Source organism: Pleurodeles waltl, chromosome 3_1, assembly GCF_031143425.1.
Source record: "Pleurodeles waltl isolate 20211129_DDA chromosome 3_1, aPleWal1.hap1.20221129, whole genome shotgun sequence".
In the NCBI taxonomy this organism is placed as follows: Eukaryota; Metazoa; Chordata; class Amphibia; order Caudata; family Salamandridae; genus Pleurodeles; species Pleurodeles waltl.
In genome coordinates, this window is record NC_090440.1 from 1,788,662,870 (window position 1) to 1,788,682,774 (window position 19,905).

The 19,905-nt window shown below is 42.9% G+C and overlaps 1 protein-coding gene across 5 annotated transcripts in view; it reads left to right on the forward strand.

The window, feature by feature from the left end:
* HECW2 (HECT, C2 and WW domain containing E3 ubiquitin protein ligase 2) overlaps positions 1 to 19,905 on the forward strand; it is a 1,462,881-nt gene that overhangs the window by 1,129,062 nt on the left and 313,914 nt on the right. For all 5 annotated transcript variants that reach the window (XM_069225854.1, XM_069225856.1, XM_069225859.1 and 2 more), the window contains one exon: positions 8,354 to 8,478. In XM_069225854.1, coding sequence (XP_069081955.1) covers positions 8,354 to 8,478 — 125 coding nt within the window. The remainder of the gene's footprint in view (positions 1 to 8,353; positions 8,479 to 19,905) is intronic.

Consider the following 19,905-nt stretch of genomic DNA (forward strand, 5'->3'; position numbering starts at 1 on the left):
GATTAAAGCATGCACTACTACTGAAAGCAACTAGATATTAGTGCAGGGCTTTTATAGGAAATAATAGATGTTGCTGTTCTATTCACAAGCAATAGATAACATCATAGACTTTAACTGCAGATACAAGCTTCTAGGGTTCTCACAGAGATTTTATTGAAAACATAAGTTGCTGCAATTACACTGCAGTGGGTAGTTATCTTCAAACACATTCAATACAGGTGTAACACTCAAATTCTACTCTAACCCACTACATGTCCCTACAAGCAACACATTACATTCTATAATCATTTATATGGCTACAATACTGCTATCAACACATATGGACCCTTCAGTTTATATACAAAAAACAATTGTATTTCCACTGTCAGAAGACACATTTTAACAAGCACTGGCAAAGCCTATATGTCTCGTCCAGTATTGACAAAAAAAGGGTCATTACTGAAAAAAAGAAAAAGAAAAGAAATGGCATTCTCAACACAAAGGTCTATACTGAAGCATGTTTCACCATGCTGCAAAGTCATTTTTTTTACTGTACACCTGTCCCCATGGTGATGACATATATGCATGCATGTGGTATCACACATACACATGTAATTCCAAGATGGCAGATGCCCATTGCTAAACAGTAAACGGGAAACAATGTGCAAAAGCACATATCTAGAAAGTAGCATCCCTGCAGCAAATCACAGTTGCTGGATCCTCTAGCAAATATAAATAAAAATAAAATGGGATGGAGATAAACAAGGGTTGTATGGTAATGGAGAAGTGGAGGAAGGAACAGACACGTAGAGCGTGAGGGGGCAGAGTGATTGGAATAGCAGCACACTGCAGAAAGAGCAGGAAAACATCAGCACTCCCAGGAAGTGCTGAAAGCAAAAGAAAAAAGTATTTTCTTTAAATCAGCAGTATCAGCCAATCAACTGACAAGAAGGTCAACCAATGAAAAGTAATGGGCTGGGCCAAAGCCCACTGAAAGTATTGGTATTCTACACAATATGTCTTTTAATACAAATGGATAAAACTGCCTGTAGGTGAAACCTAAAAACTACAATTATTTCCCATGTTTGTGATCTTACAAATGATGTCTGTGGTGAAGGCATATGGGATGTCACTAGTTATTTAATTGACCATGTCATTTTTAGTGTCATAAGCTTTGCTTTGGAGGGGGATATAGAAGTATAGATGTGGGATTTCATTGATGTTTGTACATGCTGCTCCCTCAAGTGAAGAACCTTGTACCAACAGAGCTTACCTGCAAGTATGCCTTGTGAGTAATGAGAACAGGACCTATTTTTTATTTAAGCCACTCACAAAGTACCCAATATCCTGTACACATTTCTATACATTGGCCATGGTGTGTGTTTGAGCATAGCAAGTATAGGTCATAGGGCATGGCTTCTAGCCATGCATTGTGCCACCACTGTGTGCAATTCCCCTAGGGAATGACTTATGCTTGTACCATGTTGATAATTTGTACAGAGCTTGGGCTTTGGCCATGGTCCCTGATTATTAAATATTTTACAGAACTTCCCAACACATACTTGGTATAAGGTCACAGTCCCTTGGCCCTCTGACCATAGTATCAGGTTGGCATGGGCTGCCTCAGTGCCCATCCAGCACTGACGATAGTGTGTAGTATTCTTCTATGTCTCTCTCTCAGTATATTGGGTCCGGTTCCTGCCGCCCATGGGTTGGAGTCATGAATAGATGGAACTGCATACAGGGTGAGTTTCTAGGACATATTAGGCTTGTAACCCCGGTTCCTCTAACCTGCTAGGTACAGCGTGCCCCACCCAGCATGTAAAATGTGAATTACATTCCTTCAACCATACCGCTGCTCTCCTGACTTGTGCCTGTAAAAACAGGAAGTGTGTGTGACCCCGAGTCATGCCCACTGCTTTGTATCCCTGTCCTACAGTACGTACTGGGTAGAGCCTGTGGCTATTCCCTGTGGTTTGGGGGCACGCACATGTCTTGAACTGTGTACATGCCTTGCACCCAAAAGCCATATCAAATATAAAATCTTTATTCGATTATATAATAATCATAGAAGAGAATTAAAAAAACATTAAAAACCCACCATACAATAAAACCCCTTTAAAAAAAAAAAACTCCATCCAGTATAAAAAAAATTCAAAACATAAATATCCCTATTCATTAAAATTTCATATCCTTGCTCCAAGCCAACACTCCCTTCCAAAAGGAAAGCGCTGCTAGTAGTATCGCCTCCGTGTTTACTTGCTGCAAAAATAAAAGAGCTGGCTTATACTGTCGAAAGCCCCCAACCGATTTGGGGCAAGCCCGTACCATTTTGAATAAAGTGATGGTTAAGACCATTGATATATAATAGGAAGAGAATTGGGGCCAATACACAACGCTGCTTAACCCCTTGTGGGGGATCAAACAAATCTGTACATTCCCACCCCCCCACCTCCATGCCTAACAGGTGTGGTTGCCCCCATATGCAGAGCTCTTAAAAGGTCAAACAGTAAAGACAGTGACCCTTGAGCCACAAGGTTGTGCCAAAGCTTAGAACTGACTATACAGTCAAAAGCACAACTAAGGTCCATAAAAGCTAACTGATATGATCCTTGTTTCGCCACCACATATTTACCAGTTAATACATTTAAATTCAGACACTGCCTTCTGGTGCCCTTGCATTCCCTGAAGCCATAAAGAAGGGGGCTCAAAATTGTATTTGCACGGACCTATTCTTCAAGCCTCTACAAAATAACCTGCCCCAATATCTTTATGACAGAATTTAGAAAAGAGAGGGGCATCTAGGGAATTGTTGATCCCCCTTTTTAAAGACAAGAACAATCACTGCAGCTTTCCATGACGGTTGAATTGTACCCTGGACGGCTGCATTTAATAAATTTTTAAGGATCGGGCCCATAGGGACACCTCCCCTTTAAACAGGTCTATCGGAGCTCGATGCTTTATTAGAAGGGCTAGCTATGATGGCAGCCCTCTCTTCTGCCTCCTCAAAGCTAATGTCCAGGGACGGCACATTTCCCTCTCCTTCATTAAATTCCAACACCTCCTCGCTTATGGCATATACACTTCTATAGTGGGACACCCACATCTTCGGGGAAATGGAAGTACAGATGTCCTTGGGTGCAGCCACACAAAGCTGCTTCCATTTACAATACACCAGAACCCCATCAAATCCCCCTGTTTGCAGGTGGATAGTAATTGTCTCCATAATTCTTCCTTTAGCTCTAATTTCCTTACCCTAATGGCCTCTTTTTATACCCTCCTTGCTTCTTTACTATCCCCGTGATTATGTGGATTAGAGTTTAGTTCCCGGCTAAACTGCCTATTTGCTTCCCTGCTGGCTCTTTTAAACCAGCCCGTATGCATTATCTTCTTCCCCCAAGCCATTTCCCTTATAATCTGATTGGCAGAGGTGAAGAGACCGCAAAATTATTTAATCAGTAATAGGGGTGATGGATCAATAGAAAGTAGGGGGTCAGAAATAATGGCGAACCGCTTCAGGGTTATTATGCATGGGAATGGCTATCGCTACCCCAATAGGATTGTGGTCACTATAGCACGTCTGAATGACCTGCCCAGGGTCAATACTACCCACTGAGGGCTCAGAAACAAATAAATAGTCTATGGTGGAACCCTTCCCCTGCCCATAAAAGTGCAATGGTGGAATGATTATTCATTCCCAACCTGGACCAGGTTGTGTAATTCCAGCATCACTCAGAGCCTTCAATATCCTCCTCCCCTATAACCCGAGGATGAGATACAAAGCAGCATCCCTCCCTCTGAGAATGGATTACTACAAATTTGATTAAACCCAATTTTGCATTAAAACCCAGGATGACTCTAAAAGTCTTTGATAGTCTAGGCGATCTGGCTTTAAGGATCAAAATAACCCAAAAAAGGAGCTCAATCTGGCATCCAGGTTCCCTTGCTGAATTATAAAACAATTCTAATAAATGGAACTTACTTGTTACATCCACCCAAAGTATCTGAATCCCTGCATGATTAAAAGCAACCTGAATGATACAGAGGTTACTGGCAATACAGACCTTTGTTGCCAGACCCCCTCAAGCTCTCCTCCCATTAGAGGGTGCCACAGGAATATAAAAACATTCATACCCGTCCCATCTGATACTTTACTGGCTCCAAATCTCTTGCAACATTACCATACCATATCATATTTTATGACCATATTTAACCATTCTGGGTCCTGGCCCTTAGACCTGATCCCTGCTATATTCCAGCAAAGAATTGTTAAAGTTGAGTCTGTATGTTGCAATAACTTCCCCTCCTTCCTCATCTGCAGAGGTACTAATAGCACAGGCCCTCTCTTTAGGGAATCAGAAGCCACAGTAGCCTCAATCTGTAGTTAGTTGTTAGAGTATAAGGTTGTGAGGTGAGCAAATCTACTGGATATGGACAAATGGGAAGGTTCCATGCACCACATCCTCCCTGGGTCCCTGGCTTGGGGCCTTGGTTGGAAATTACTGTAAAGGTGGCCGAGCGGGTAAATGTTAGCTGCCAAGTCCCTCCCTGGGAGCTCTCTAAAACCATAGACCAGGCATCTTGTAAATGAGGGTGACTTACAATTTATCACAACACAATCCCAACTTGAAAATGTCACAGCAGATCCCATCCACCCTACTCCCCTTACAAATAGGATATTCCCATATTCCCTCAAATCAAAATCTGTATTGTGACACAGCCAGTGGCAAACCTTATTTTTCAACTGGATAGTTGGTTCCTGGCTGCCATCAGGAACACAAGGCCCCCCGTCAGAATCGCCACATAAGGACCCCATTCAGGTGGCAGCCTCAGAACCAATAACCCCTTGTAGTCCCTTGTCAACTCCTGTCTCTTCCCCCAGTTCCCTTCAGTAATCTGACCATCTGAAACATCCCGCAGCATAGGACCCCTATTGGCCATAACCTGATTTGCTGATTAAGAGATCCCTTCGGCTGGCACAATAAATCATTTGCTAACTTTAAAGACCCCACAGCTAGTGGGATACATAGCTGACAGTTTCAAATTATGTGGTCCGGGTACAGGGGGGCTCCAGCAAGTAGGTCAAAGAACTCCTGATGATCTACACAAAAATGTTCCTACTGCCTTTGTTAGAAGCAGTACCCATCGCACAACTTATTGGGTTAGTAGAGAGGGAGCCATTTCTCATATTAGTAAGACAAATAGAGAAGAAGAATTTTTATATTGCTGAAATAGCCTCTATGCAGGACAAACTCTCTGCAATAAGTTTTCTAAGTTTGACAGCGACTCGATCCCCATACGAAAAACCAAGGACCCCAAAGCTTGAGGTCCCCTCTAAAGAAGCCAAGTCCCTCCCAGGTTGTGTGTTGCCCTTTGTGGTTCCCACACGATTTTGTTGACATTTCTTCTTAGCTAGGGTGGACAAACAGTACAACTGTGATTTCCAGGTGAATAACAATCTGATGTCTGGTCCTGAGCCCGGGATACCAAATCAGTGTGAACTAATGCCTCATCCCAATCCACAATGCAATTTGCTGAAAATTAATGGCTCCCCCAATTAGAGCCGATTGCGGAACTAACAATGGGCCAGGACCATCCTCTAGCTCTAAAGAAAGTCTACGCTCCGCAAGATTGATCTCTTGAGATCACACTTACCGTTCAGGCCAGGAAGAAGTCTAAAGTGGTGGCATTCGAGGCTCTTGGGGCTGAGTCTTTAGCACCCGCCAGCTTTTGCTTCCCTATCTTACCAAGTCACTCTCTTGATATTACTTATGAACACAGGAAGGAGGAGTCAACTCTTCTTATCGGCCATAAGGCCCCAAAGTCAAATCAAGGAATGGGCTTACCCAAAGCTGAGCCAAAAAGTGTTTGTAAGATGGTTGCAGAAAGAGGGTGGGGTGGGCCCAGCCTGGCCTTCTACGAGTGATGACGGGCTAGGTCTTGGTCCGCTCTTCAAGTGGGCACGCGCCCGGGCGCGTCTCACACTGCAGTCAGTCCTGGCCAGATTTAAACACCTCCAGGCGCCGGAAAGACATGCAGATGATGTTGGGGCCTTCCTGCCACTTAAGTGGTTGGACTCTGTAGTCCACTGTGCTCCCTCTCACTCCTCTCCCTCCTCACAGTGCGTCCTCCGCTGCGGGCAGTCTTGGCCAGATTTATGCGTCTCCAGGTGCAGGGAAGGCATAGAGATGATTTTGGTGGCCTACCTGCCGCTTGGATGGTTGGACTATGTAGTCTGCTGTGCCCCCTCTCCTACCTCTCCCTCCTCGCAGTGCTTCCATGCTGCAGACAGTCCTGGCCAGATTGAAGCACCTCAAGGCGCAGGGAAGCGGTGGAGATGACGTTGGCGGACTTCTGCCGCTTGGGTGGTTGGACTCTGTAGTGTGCTGTGACCCCTCTCCCTCCTCTCCCTCCTTGCAGTGCATATCAAATGTACCTGCTGGAAAAGACCTCTGGCCATACATCATCAAGTAACTCACAAGAAGACTGCCTGCAAACCATCCAGAACTTGGCCTTCAGACTCATCCTCAACCTCCCACACAGAACTCCCATCACACAATACCTCAGAGAACTCCACTGGCTCCTGATACACAAACACACTGAAATCAAACTCTTCACATACACATTCAAGGCACTTCACAATGCCTCACCTACCTGAACAGTTGCATCTCTTTCCACCCAGCCACCCAGATACCTTCGCTTTCCAGGACTCCTACTGGCACACATCCCATACATACAAAGAACCATATCAAGTGGACAGGCTTTCTCTTACATCGCTCCTAAAGCATGGAACAGCCTACCACTCTACATCAGAACCTCCTTCTCTCTTCCTGAATTCCACAAGGAGCTGAAACCCTGGCTTCTCAATTAACCAACCTACCATAGGCAGGGCTAGGCACACATACCTGCTCAACCCTGGATACTCATCCGGGTATAGAGCGTTTAACAAATACACAAAACATAACAAATACACATAACAATGTGGATACTGGGCACAGCATGTGGCACTCTTTCCATGACTTCAGCTCTTAGTTCTCAATGGGCTTAAACTTAGATCAGCATTTATCATGTCCTCAGGAGGAATTTTAATGGAAAATGATGCCTTTGCCCCTTCATAACTCCTCCCTCCTGACCAATCTGCTCCTTGCTTTCCAATACAATATATATTTGGATGTGTGTTTTTAGAAAGTTTAGTTTTGATTCCTCATAGGAAGCTAAAGCCACTAGCAATAAAATTTAGTTTTTTTGTAACTCATTCTGAAATATCAATGTCTAGAAGTACTAACTAATGCTGGAGGCTGGACATGCTTCCAAGCAAAGGTCTTGCACACAAAACATACTGGTACGGTCCACAGTTATGGTTACTGTGGAGTTTTAGGCAAGGTCCTGGTTATTGTTAGTGACAGGCCTATTGATAGTATGAAAGGGACATTAATTCCATAGCACGTTAAGTTTGACAGGGAAAGAGAACAACTGAATCATGATTTTTTTTATCTAAAATTGTTTGTGGATCCCATGATGAAAAGTAGCAGGGTTTTTTGGGGGGGTCAATTTTTTTTCTTGCATCTCAGAATCAACTCAAGCCATGCTGTCTGACAGATGTTTTTTTCACAGTGAGGTTTCTAAACCAAATACATGGGGGTATTTATCTTCCAAATGTCTGCTGCAGTACAAATCACCACCTCTGCTCATCTAATCATATTTGAGTTTAGTTTAAAATTCTTGTTTATGATTTAGTCAATGAACCACATTGTCACTTTGTCCTTTAAAAAAACTATCTTATGAATAATAAATTATCTTGTTGGATGGACACAAAATCTGAACAGATTGTGAGTCTGAATAAGCTTCCTTTCAGGTCTCACTGTGGTGTAAACATTTGTTTGCTAAGCACTTTATGAAAAATTCCTATGAGAATTTAAATTGGAGGTACTTACATTGGAATCCTCTAAATCTTTCCGTTGCCAATCTACTTGAACTTCAGCAAACATTTCTGTAGATATTAGTGATTAAAATGGTTTTCCTATGTAAGTGCTACTGAGCTGTAACTACAAAGTGGCTATTGATGGTTCTTTAATGAAAAGGTGTTATTATAACATGCAGCCAATTGGTAATAAGAAAATACCAGAAGATACACCTATTAACGTATATTAGCATATACTGTTAACATGGCCACATTTAGGCATATATCTCCTTTCTAGTTTTACTTGTGTTGTATGAAGCTCATTGGTAGCCATATCCTTGTAATACTGCACTATGAAAACCATAAGTATTTGTAAATTGCCCTTAACTATTGCAACGAGTATGCATGGCTAACAGTTATTCTTGATGTTAATGTTGTCACTTATTCTGTCATGTTTCTCCTACTTATGTTTAGATTTCAGAAGAGAGAATGCACTGCCTCACTCCACCTCAAGATCAAGGCTTAGTTTACTGTTACAGTCCCCACCTGTGAAATTCCTCACAAGCCCAGAGTTCTTTTCAGTTCTGCATTCAAACACTGTAAGTATTAGCTGTTGCCAATGATTTGTTATGCCTTTTTGCCTCAATCTCTATAAATCTGCACAGCTATATACATCTATACATATATAAATTAATACAATATCTTTCAATGATATGTAGTGCTCATCACCTCACCCTGGATGTGACTAGTGCAATGTAACAGACTAAGAGCCAGAAGTATTAAAGACCTGTATTGCATTTCTTAAATAGCGAATTTTAAGAAATCGCTATTTGAGAAATACAAAATGGGATTGTAAGAAAATAGTGAATCCCTAAAATTCGCAATCGCTATTAAGGAATCACTATTAGGGAATAGCACTCCATTCATCCTTCATAGGTGCAAATGGTTTTGCATTTCCTAATTTGCAAACTCCTGTTAGGAATTAGCAACTTAGCTAAAACAAATCCAAGGGAGCTGGGGGCCCAATGCCCCCTTTGATGCAACCCCACCAAAGAAATTGTGCACATGTAAAGCGCACACGTGTGTGCTACATGGCACTTTAAAAATGCATTTTTAATGCATTTTTAAAAATTGCACATGGTTACCACCAAATTTGAATTTCTGGAATCACTATTTTAGCGCTACCTTAAATTGCACTTTGAATGCCTTTCACAAATCCTGAAATCCTAATTTGCATTCGCAAATGGTGAAATTTTGCGATTCACACCGTTTGCGAATGCAAAATTGTTTGATACATCTGGCCCTAAATTTCATATCACATTACTATTAACACCATGAATGATGCAGCTCTAGTATTTTTTTTTATTAAATTGAGTATATGTTGTCAGTTAGTCATGTTGTACTTTTAGGTATTGTTACCTATTGATATAAATATTGGAGGGACATACGCATTGCACTTGGTGTAAGATTTATGATTTAAATAACTGTTGTGGGAATTGTGGATTGTAAAGCTAACCATAACTAGTGAATTTCAATAGTTATTTTCATTTGGTTTTGTAACTAAGACTGTGGTTTTAAGTTAATTTCAAGGGGTATTATTTAAACATATGTTAAGGTGTTACAGCCAGTCCTTACCACAACTTAACTTAAACTGTATTTTTCAGTTAATTTTTGTTGTTGTAATGTACTACATGGGGTTTTAGTTTAAGTCCCTCTTGCGGTTGGCCCTGTATGGTCCTGGACTTAATCCATCTCTGTGCTGTAATACATCTGCGACTGTTTTTTGTTTTTTTTTGCTGTTGGAACTGGCTACATGTACCAAACTTTGGTTTTGCGACTCGCAATTTGCGACTCGCAAAAACGTATGTTGCATAGTATCAATGACAATATTTGCTACTCGCAAGGGGGTCGCAAATGCCCACCTCATGACTATTCATGAGGTAGGTCACAATTTGCGACCCCCTTGGGAATGGTGGCCCTCACAGGGATGGTGGCCTGCTGGAGACAGCAGACCACCATGTCTGTGACTGCTTTTAAATAAAGCTGTTTTTTTTTTAAATGCAGCCAGTTTTCCTTAAAGGAAAACAAGATACATTTCTAAAACAAAAAATGAAACGTTTTTATTTCATTTTTTCAGAGCAGGCAGTGGTCCACAGGACCACTGCCTGCTCTGAAAAAATGTTTTTACTGACATTCACAAAGGGACAGGGGTCCCGTAGGGACCCCTTCCCGTTTGCGAATGGGTTAGCACCAGTGTGACACTGGCGCTTACTGCGATTGTTTTGCGACCGCATTCGCGGTCACAAAACAATCATACATGGGACTGCGAGTAGCAATTAGGAAGGGAACACCCCTTCCTAATTGGGACCCACAATCCCTTTTTGCGATTCGGTAAATAGTTTACCGAATCGCAAAAATGGTTTGGTATATGTCAAAGTGCATTTTGCAAATCGCAAATGGCCCAATTCGCCATTTGCGACGTGCAAAAGGCTATGTACATGTGGCCCTTAGTCTTTTGTGGGTGGATGTACCTCCCTTCCTAAACTACTTCCTACACCGCATTTGACCCCTCTTTACACCTCCCTTAACCGCTCCCTTTCAGTAGTAAGTATCTCCCATTTTCCAGCCTCTCCTTCCTTTCCCTACCAAATGTACTACTAAAACTACGTGTGCAGGGACTTTAGCCGGGGCAGAGACCGACTCACCAAAAAGGTAGGAGAGGCAGAGACAGAACCTCTTCATGTAGATTTGTGAATAGCATTTTGTAGTAGGTTAATAGTACTACTGTAGTATTACTAAATGTAATACAAAATAGAATTTGTCAATAAGCCCCCTAGTCATGCCTGTTATTTGGCTTGAAATGCATCCTTCTCCCCTCTCCCTCGCTTGATTGATATCCCTCTCTTAACTTTGTAGTGCGTGTGCTTTGTTCCTAGTGCGTGCTCTTTTGTAAGCATATCTTGCAGATGTAGTTATTGTTCTTTGTGAAGCGCTCGAATACCAACTGGTGAAGTTGGACTGTAGAACATCATTATAAATAAATGTAATAAATAAATAAGTTTGCTGCTTAAGGGAATGTTTTACTTCGTTAATTATAAGTCGGGCTGCTGGGATAAGAACGTGAGTTTCAGGTTGCACAAGTATTGTTGCAATGGACACATTAACACACTAAAGTGTACTTGTGGCATAATGGGAGGGAGTATATTGGCAGAGTGATGATCTCATTGTCAGTGTTGGAGTAGTCGATTGGGAGACTATACATAAGGAAGAGGGTTTAGTTGGCCACAGCGGCAAATGTGCTAAGCAAATGTAAAGTCCACAAGGGTATTCCAGAATGAAAGAAGCCTGGGAGGATTGACCCTACCCAGTTTTTATCTAGTACATTAAAAGACAAATAAACAGGGTTAAGGTGACCAAAGCCCATAGAAATGTAGCGTAAATTAGAAAGATAACTCATGATTTAACCAAATCAACTTGTTATTGAAGACTCAAAGTAAAAGGCAGTTCAAAGTAATGGGGCTCGACTCCAGATAAATGTACTCATTATTGCACACATGATATTAGAATCACATAGAAGTTGTAGGATTTAAAACTATGTGAGGGTGAAAGTGGTGCTACGGCGCCAACCTCTCTTCCAGGCTCTTAGGAGAGCAGAGGGAGTTGCAGGAAATTACGAGTAGCTTGTGTACCTAGTGCGCCAGCACTAACAATGTACCTAGGGCTACACGCTTCTGCAGTCATGTAGATGGGGTTTTGATTTATCTCATAAGTGACGGTCAACGACGTGATCTTAAAATGAAGATATATAACATTAAAACTGGCAACATGGGAGGAAATTAGTCTGTGTTGAAACACCTTTTTCACCTTATGAATCCACATGTCAACAGCTCATACTGTTTTGTGGCACATTGTGATGCAAGCGGTAGACACGGACCCCTTCCTCTTCGTCCCAATAAAACTTTAATAGTGAAAGATACATTAAAAAAACATCACGATACCAGTTGTGGGTCATGAAAGTTCTGTTTTACATTCTGGATGAAAATGCTTCCTGGATCTCACCCCACATATCCCAGGAAGCTCTTCTTGTTCATGACACATGTAAAATTGCCCATTCAGGATTCATTGAAAAAGTGATTAACATTAGAATTGTGTACAGACACTTTGGTATATTCTGCTGAGACCGCACAACAGTTTTCACTCTTTATTCCAATTGTAATAAAAGTAGCCCAAAACAAAATTAGTGTTGGTTCTACGTTGTCACTATGCCAGACAAACTTAACTACCAACACTGTAATTCAACTTGAAGCACATTTATGTTGCCAATAAAAGCAGAAACATGAGTTTAACATCTTACCAGTGGCCTGTCAATTTGAGCAGGCGCGAGGTGGGGCAGATGGGCCACACTCGCACACACATGCATACTTACACTCACCCATCTACATGCACATTTACTCACACCCAAACACTCACAAGCATGCACACATACACTTACAATTATCAATCACAAACACATACACAGGTACACACATGCATACACTAATGAGGTCAGTCAGTGAAAGGAGGCGTAAGTCTTTTACTCATCACAGAGTGGGGTGGGATCATTGAGACTGCTGACCTCACCCCACTCTGTGACGAGGTGCCACTGACTGACACTCTGCCCTAGGCACTTTAGGGCTTGAACTGAAGCGCCCAGGCCCAAGCTAACAGTGACACGCCATCTTGTCATGAAGTGGAGGAACCTGAGGCACTTTGCAAGGCTAAGGAGGGCATGCTGCCAGGGCTGTGAAATCCTCAGTCCAGCCTGTGAAATCCTCAGACTTGCAAAGATCAGCTTAGGCAGCCAGGTGCCTGCACATTTGGTGCATGTATAGTGTCTGGCCTCATGGCCTCAGCATAAAGAGTGTCTGTCAGGGTGACCTTTGGTTAGCCTGACAGACACTCTTTATGTCTGCAAAAAGATGGGGAAACGGGTCTTCTCCTCAATTAAGGACAGGCCGTTTGTGCATCTTAAATGTAACAGATAAGCTGCAATGCAGATAAATTTGCTCTTTGCTATACATATGGACAGAAGAATATGTTTGTTTAGCCTGGTCCCACATTACTGGGGTCCTTCATTACTGAAGAGAGTGTTTATTATGTGCCCCTCACATCTAAAAGGCTTACCTGGTACTTCGGTTTCAGAGAAAGGGTTTGGAGTGTTGAATTACCACTTGGTATTAACTCTCCTAGATTATGATGGGCCTTTTACGTGTACTATCTACTCAGAAAGGCTAGCAATGTGTTCTTCCATACTGTAAATGAGGGTTGCAAATGCCAGATGGGCCATTTATGCCATTGGGAATTTCCCTGGAGAAGAGGGTCTAACGAGATATTGGAGGCTGGTTGTGAAGTTTGATGGCCACTGCCTCTGTCTCCTGCTCCTTGACTTTATGGTAGCAGGCACAGTGATGATGGGGTGGCCCAGAGCTACAGAGGGGATTGTGAAGGAAGGAGAGATTGAAAAATTAAAACAAGAGGAAGGCTAGTGTGAACATTTTTCGAGGACTCGTTTGGTTGCCAGCCATGCCCTCATCGTACCTCTATGCAAACTCCCCTTTGAAATACTTAGCTAAAACTTAAACTGACTCCCATGCTATGTCTCACACTGCAAATCTCTATAACAATCTTGATTTGATACAAATAGAAATATTTTTTTTTAACACTTTACCATTTTCTATAACACAACAATCAAAGGCATCAAAAAACCACAAAGTGGAGCAATGCAAAGTAGTTGTTGTTACTTCGGAGTCATGCAAAAGGGACAGTAGTAAATTGAAGTCCCAGAATTATGCATGGATTGTGTGACTGTCAAGCAGTAGGGGGTGGCAGTTTATAAGAGGAAATACAAAGGGACCCCATTGCATGGGGTAGGGCCCTAGGGAGCATACTGTAGAACATGTTCAGTAGAGGAGCACCTCAATGGTTCTGCCTTGATTGTCTAGTTCAATGGATAGCAGATTATCTCGGACAAGTTGCGAGTTGTCTTTTGGCCTTGTAGTAGAAGGCTGTAGCGTTGCATAAACTTTGCTTGTCATGTCGCAGTATACCATACTATTTAGTCAGGCTTTCATAGTGGGCGGACGGTGCTGCCCAAGCCTAACGCTATCTCTCTTTTATCGAAAAGTAAAGCTACAGCAGAAAATCTGTGAATACTCTTTGTTATGTCTGCTAAATAGCCCAGAAGCGCCAAAAGGGAGTCTGGCTCAGTCCTCATCTTTGCCATACAGGAAAGGCGCTTTAGTCCTCATCTCTGTCTTACGGGAAACACTTCAGTCAGTGTATGTTGGACCACATTCACTAGGGTTAGGCCACGTATTTTGTGCAAGCAGGAGTGCAGGGGAATACAAGATGCCTCCCCCCGGGCCACAATAGAATCTCCTCCATGCCCAGCTTGTGGTGGATAATGTCTATGTCGGAGGGATCCAAATTGAGGCCCTGCAGTAGTAAAGGTGGCAGGGGGACTGATCCTGCTTGATCACACTCAGGCTTGGCATATGGGAGGCAAGCATCTGGGTGAATCCAGTGAAATGTGAACTGACACAATCCGAGGTGTTCGGACGGCCCAGATTAGTCTTAATAGCAGTCCTCGCAGTGTAAGGAAAAAGGCCTTGGTCAGAGGTACGGGTATTTTTAAAAACAAGTATAACAAGAGGGGAACGACAACCATTTTGATAATGGCAATACGGCCCACAGTGGAGAGGGGGAGACATAGCCATTGTTCAGCCTGTACTGTAAGTTTGTCAATGGCACAACCATAATTAAGGCGGATCACTTTTTTTTTTTTTCCTAGTGTAAAACAATACCTAAATATTTAGTGAAGTCCTCACACCATTTGAGTGGGTACTCACAAGGCGCAGATATGATGATAGCTGAGAGGGAATAACTGTGATTTCGCCCAGTTAATATGTAGGCCTGAAAAGCCCCCAAATATGATGATTTTGCATACAATACAGGTAAGGTTGTCCGAATAGTGGTGGATAAACAATAATATGTTGTCCGCTTACACAGATATAAGTAAGGAGCCTGGGTGAAATCGAGGGCTACGATGCACATGATTTTCTTGTAAGTGACAGACCAGAGGGTCCATAGAGATTATAAAAAAGTAATGGTGATAGGGGGCAGCCTTGTCTCATACCCCTGGCAATAGCAAAAGGCTAGGAGATAGAGCCATTCTCCTGTAACCGAGCCACTGGGTTGGAGAACAGAAGGATGATCCCCTAGGGAGGCCCAGCTTCTACAACATTGCATGAGAAAAGGGCCACTCCAGCGAGTCAAACGCCTTCTCTGCATCCAATGGTGCGACAGCAGCATGCACCTCCGGGGAGACTCTATTGAGTACCAGAAACACAGTGCTCAGGTTGAAGGAGGTGGACCTGTCGTGAACAAACCTAGTTTGGATAGGCGAGATGATCTGGTCCATCAACAAGGACAGCCTGTTAGCCACTACCTTAGAGAAAAGACAGAAAAATAAAAATAATGGAGCATTACATTTTTATCCGAAAATGTATACTTGAAGAATTGAGGGTCATTTTTTCAGGAAAACAGTTAACTGTCTTAAAACAAAACATGTTTCTTTTCAGATCGTACATTTTGAAACTATTTGTTTTGCAGCAGTATAAAAGACCCTTAATTATGTGGTTAAATGCGGTAGCTCGCAGGCATCTAAATTGGGCCCAGGATCGGACTAGCCGCATAGGGCAATGGCCATTACCTGGGAGGCTGGAAGGGTGCGGGCTGGTACGATGCAAGTGGGGGCTGGTTTCCTTCAGAAGTGGGGAGGTCAGCTGCAGTCAGTGGATTTTGTCTAAAAAGCCAATTTAAAACAAGCATTGGCATAGCCAACAGGCCTCGCCTTTGGGACCTTACAAGTGTTAACCAGGCACCCATGTGCTGCATGGTTAAACACTTATAAGGTCCCAAAGGCAAGACCTATTGGCTACGCCAATACTTGTTTACACTCGGGTGATTGTTTATGTGCAGCGCCATGTTTTAACTGTCACTCCGTGCATCAGAGAAGATAGACAACGCGTGCCACGCTCAACTAGAAGCGACCTTTGTATGTGACAAGGTTCTCGGGTCATCCACGGTAAATAAGGGCCTCTGGTGCATCAATGCCCGCCTGAGGGTGAAATTTCAAACGAATTTCTTATCTCTCAATGGTCTTTGGACCGCTTCCCACCATCTAATACCACGGCAGCACTCGGAACAGGAAGAAATACATTAACTGGAATTTGATCATTTTACACGGTTACAGCTGGCCAAATATAATTTAATTTTGTGCTTGTCCTTAGACGGTTTGGTGTATATTTTCATTTTATGACTGTCAACGCTAATGCCACTAGGGTTCTAAGTAATAAAAAAATGGGGAATATATATTAAGGGCTACAAGTCTATTTAGTTCATACTGAACTTTTGATGTGGCAGAGCAACTTTTCCAGTTCTTAAAAAAACATGCAACATCTGATTCGAGCAGTCCATGGTGACACTTCATGGATGACAACAGCTTCACGAGAAGGCTTAGCTGCCCTGTTGCTGGCTTCTAAGCAAGACTTGACTAAGTGATGAAGTGAAGTAACAGCGCGACGGGCCTCTCAAACTGGATTTCGTGAAGCCTTAAGACGCTTATAAAAACTAGCAATGTTATTGGTAAATGCATTACCATGATTAAACAGTCTGGCCACTGATGTACCCAGTGCCTCTTAAATGCTTCGCTTTTATTGGTGCATTGTGCTAAACGACCCTCCTTTGCGTGCTAAGTTCCCGCCTAGGGAGCTTTCACTAAGAGAACATTTTTGCTGGCCATCACAATACGTGACACTTCCTCCTGTTACATCATGGAGGGAGGAGGAGCCATCACACTCTGTAACAGGAGAAAGCGTGACCAATGGGGCCTCTCAAACTAGGCCCAAACAGTGTTATATTTACAGTTCCAGAAAGTACGATATTCTTTGAGCTTCCATAGGATATTGAGGTGAGGGCAGTGCTTAATTTGTGCTTGTTGTTTCCGGTTCTGAGCACTGGCACTTATTTTTCAGGGCTGGGGCTTGTTCTTCTGCCTCAAGCAATTTGCTGCGAGCAAAAGACACATATGGGAAAGACGGAGGAACGTAAAAACGAAAAAGCGTCACAAAGAGAGAAAGTAGAAAGCTGCTAGAGTGAGCTGGAGGGGCATGGAGTGGCTTTAAATAGATTGAAGGGGCCCGAGATGGCTTCAGGATTACGCTGCCTCAGTATTCCTTGCTCGCACATTATTTAACTGCAGCAGCCGCGTGTTTAAGAAGAGGGCTTGGAGCACCGGCACGTTTTTATTGACAAATTAAGCACTGGGTGACGGGATGCTGGTTCTGACTGGAGAGAAGACTCAGGGAATACTGCTGTGCTGAACAGGAGATCGAGAAACAAATCCTTAAACTTTCAGCGGAAGGCACTGATCAGAATTCAGTGCATGCTGTGCTCCTGTAATAGGGAGCTGGAGCGGCAAGGAAGAAAGGCAATTATTTTAATCCTCACAATGCAAAGAGCTAAAATAACAATAAAACAGACTCGGCTTAGTTTTTTTCTCTCCGAGTCCTCTGCAAATTTTACAAATGCACACTTTAATATTAAAGGATTGATTATATTTTCCTGAGGCACCCAAGCACCAGAGGGATTGTACAATTCAAATGCGAACTTACTTCTACAGAGAGATACAGAGGGTTAAATAGGTTGCAGCAAATTCTTACCTTTGAGCACTGGCTTACTGACTGTTTGTGTTTCTGGCCCCGTTGCGAATAGTTTAATGCTTTTATTACTTGAAAGACATTTCCTAAAAGTGGGTTTGAAAGCCCAGTTTGAAGCCAATCGTTTTGAATTTTCCTGTGGCTGGGTTTGAGCATAAACGTTCTTGTTGTTCCACTGAAAGAACTGTTAATGTCTTATCTTTGGTTTATGTATTTGAAATGTTCAGTTTCAATAGACGTCTGACGTGCAAAGACACTGATCGACGTATTACCACTGAGAGTATTTCATGATAGATATACTGTCACACATAACCATTCTTTTATGGGATTTGGATTGGTACTGGCTGAAGTGGTACCAGGAAGTTGAACAGACAAATGTTATTTCAAGAGAATTGTGGGCAACTGTTTCTCCTTTACACTCGAACATCACATATCCTTTCACAGGCCAGTCCCATCCTCGGGTGTCCCGATTCCTCATGATTATGCATTGCTGTTCTCAGAGTAATGGCTTGTTATTTAGAATGGTCATCAGAAACAGTACAGTTGTGTGGGATTAAATGCACGTGCCTTGGCTGTCTTGAAGGTCTGACAGTGTTTTTGAGCTTTGATCCAAGCAATGCACCCAGACATTCTGTATCGTAAATGTGAACTTACCAATCACTGTTGTCTGCATTCACATTCTAAGGACCTTGTTGAATGTCCCGCCTGCCATAATGCATGTGTATTATAGCCCACAGCACTTGTAATATGGCAGAGGGGATATTCGTCATGTTTTGACACAGTATCCTGTCTGCCTAACTTTCTTTAAATAAGGCACTGTGGGGGTCATTCGGATCCCGGCGGTCGGTGCAATAGTGGAGGTATTCAGGGCCAGCTTTAGGACTAGTGACGCCCTGTGCAACAGTTTATTGTGGCGCCCCCCCACTCCGTGACCTCCTCCTCTGTTTCACTCACTACCATCCCCCAAATGTGCCCCTCATCTCTCCATCAATCCCGTTTCACATACATTCATGTGTTTTAAAGCACTTGTAAAGACTGGCTTTACTAATCCACTCAGCTGGCCACATAAATTGTAGGGGCATATTTAAGAGCCCCTAGTGCCTTTATAATGCCACATTAGCATCATTTTTGTTACTCTAATGTGGACTTAGAAGCCAAAAACACGATGCCATATTTACAAAGTGGCGCAATGCATGCATTGCGCCACTTTGTATCCGTTTGCGCTACATTATGCCTGCGCCAGGTATAATGTATGCAAAGGTTGCATTCCCCCGTTAGGGAAGGCCAAAAAAAATAGCGCAAAGAAATCTGACCGATTTCTTTGCGTCATTTTTTTCCAACACTTTTAACGCCTGCTCAGATTAGGCGTTAGAAGGAGGCATCTGGTGGTTACAATGGGCCTCTGGGTGCTTTGCAGGATAAGCATCAACATTTTTTACGCTAATCCTGCAAAGTCCCGGACTAGCATAAAAAATTCTGACACTAGTCCCCTAACTATCGCCATGTTGCACCATATTTTAAATACACCACACACATGGTGGCGTTAGGGGAGTGATAAGAGGCACAAGAAAAGTGGTGCAGCACTGTGTGCATTGCCACCTTTTCCAATATGCCCCATAGGGGCATATTTAAGAGTCCCCAGTGCCATTCTAACGCCACATTAGTGTAATTTTTTTAAAGCAAATGTGACGTTAGAAGGCCAAAAACGCAGTGCCATATTTACAAAGTGGCTATTGGGCCACCAGGCATAATGTATGCAAAGAGGGAATCCCCCCGTTAGGGGGATAAAAAAATGGCGCAAAGAAATCTGACAGATTTCTTTGCGTCATTTTTTCCCTGCACTTTTAGCACCTGCTCAGAGCAGGCATTAAAAGAAGGCTTCCATTGGTTACTATGGGCCTCTGGGTGCTTTGCAGGATTAGCGTCAACATTTTTGATGCTAATCCTGCAAAGCGCCGGACTAGCATAAAAAATTCTGATGCTAGTCCCCTAACTACCGCCATGGTGCGCCGTATTTTAAATATGATGCACACGTGGTGGCGTTAGGGGGGTGCTAAAGGGCGCAAATAAAAATGGCACAGCACTGTGTGCAGCACAACTTTTTCAAATATGCCCCATGGGGGGTGCTTAATTTGTAAATAAAAAGATGCCGGTGCCTAAAGCCCTCCTCTTAAACATGCGGCTGCTGCAATTAAATGTGTGAACACGGAATACGGAGACAGAGTAATCCTGAAGCCATCTCGGGCCTCTTCAATCCATTTACAGGCA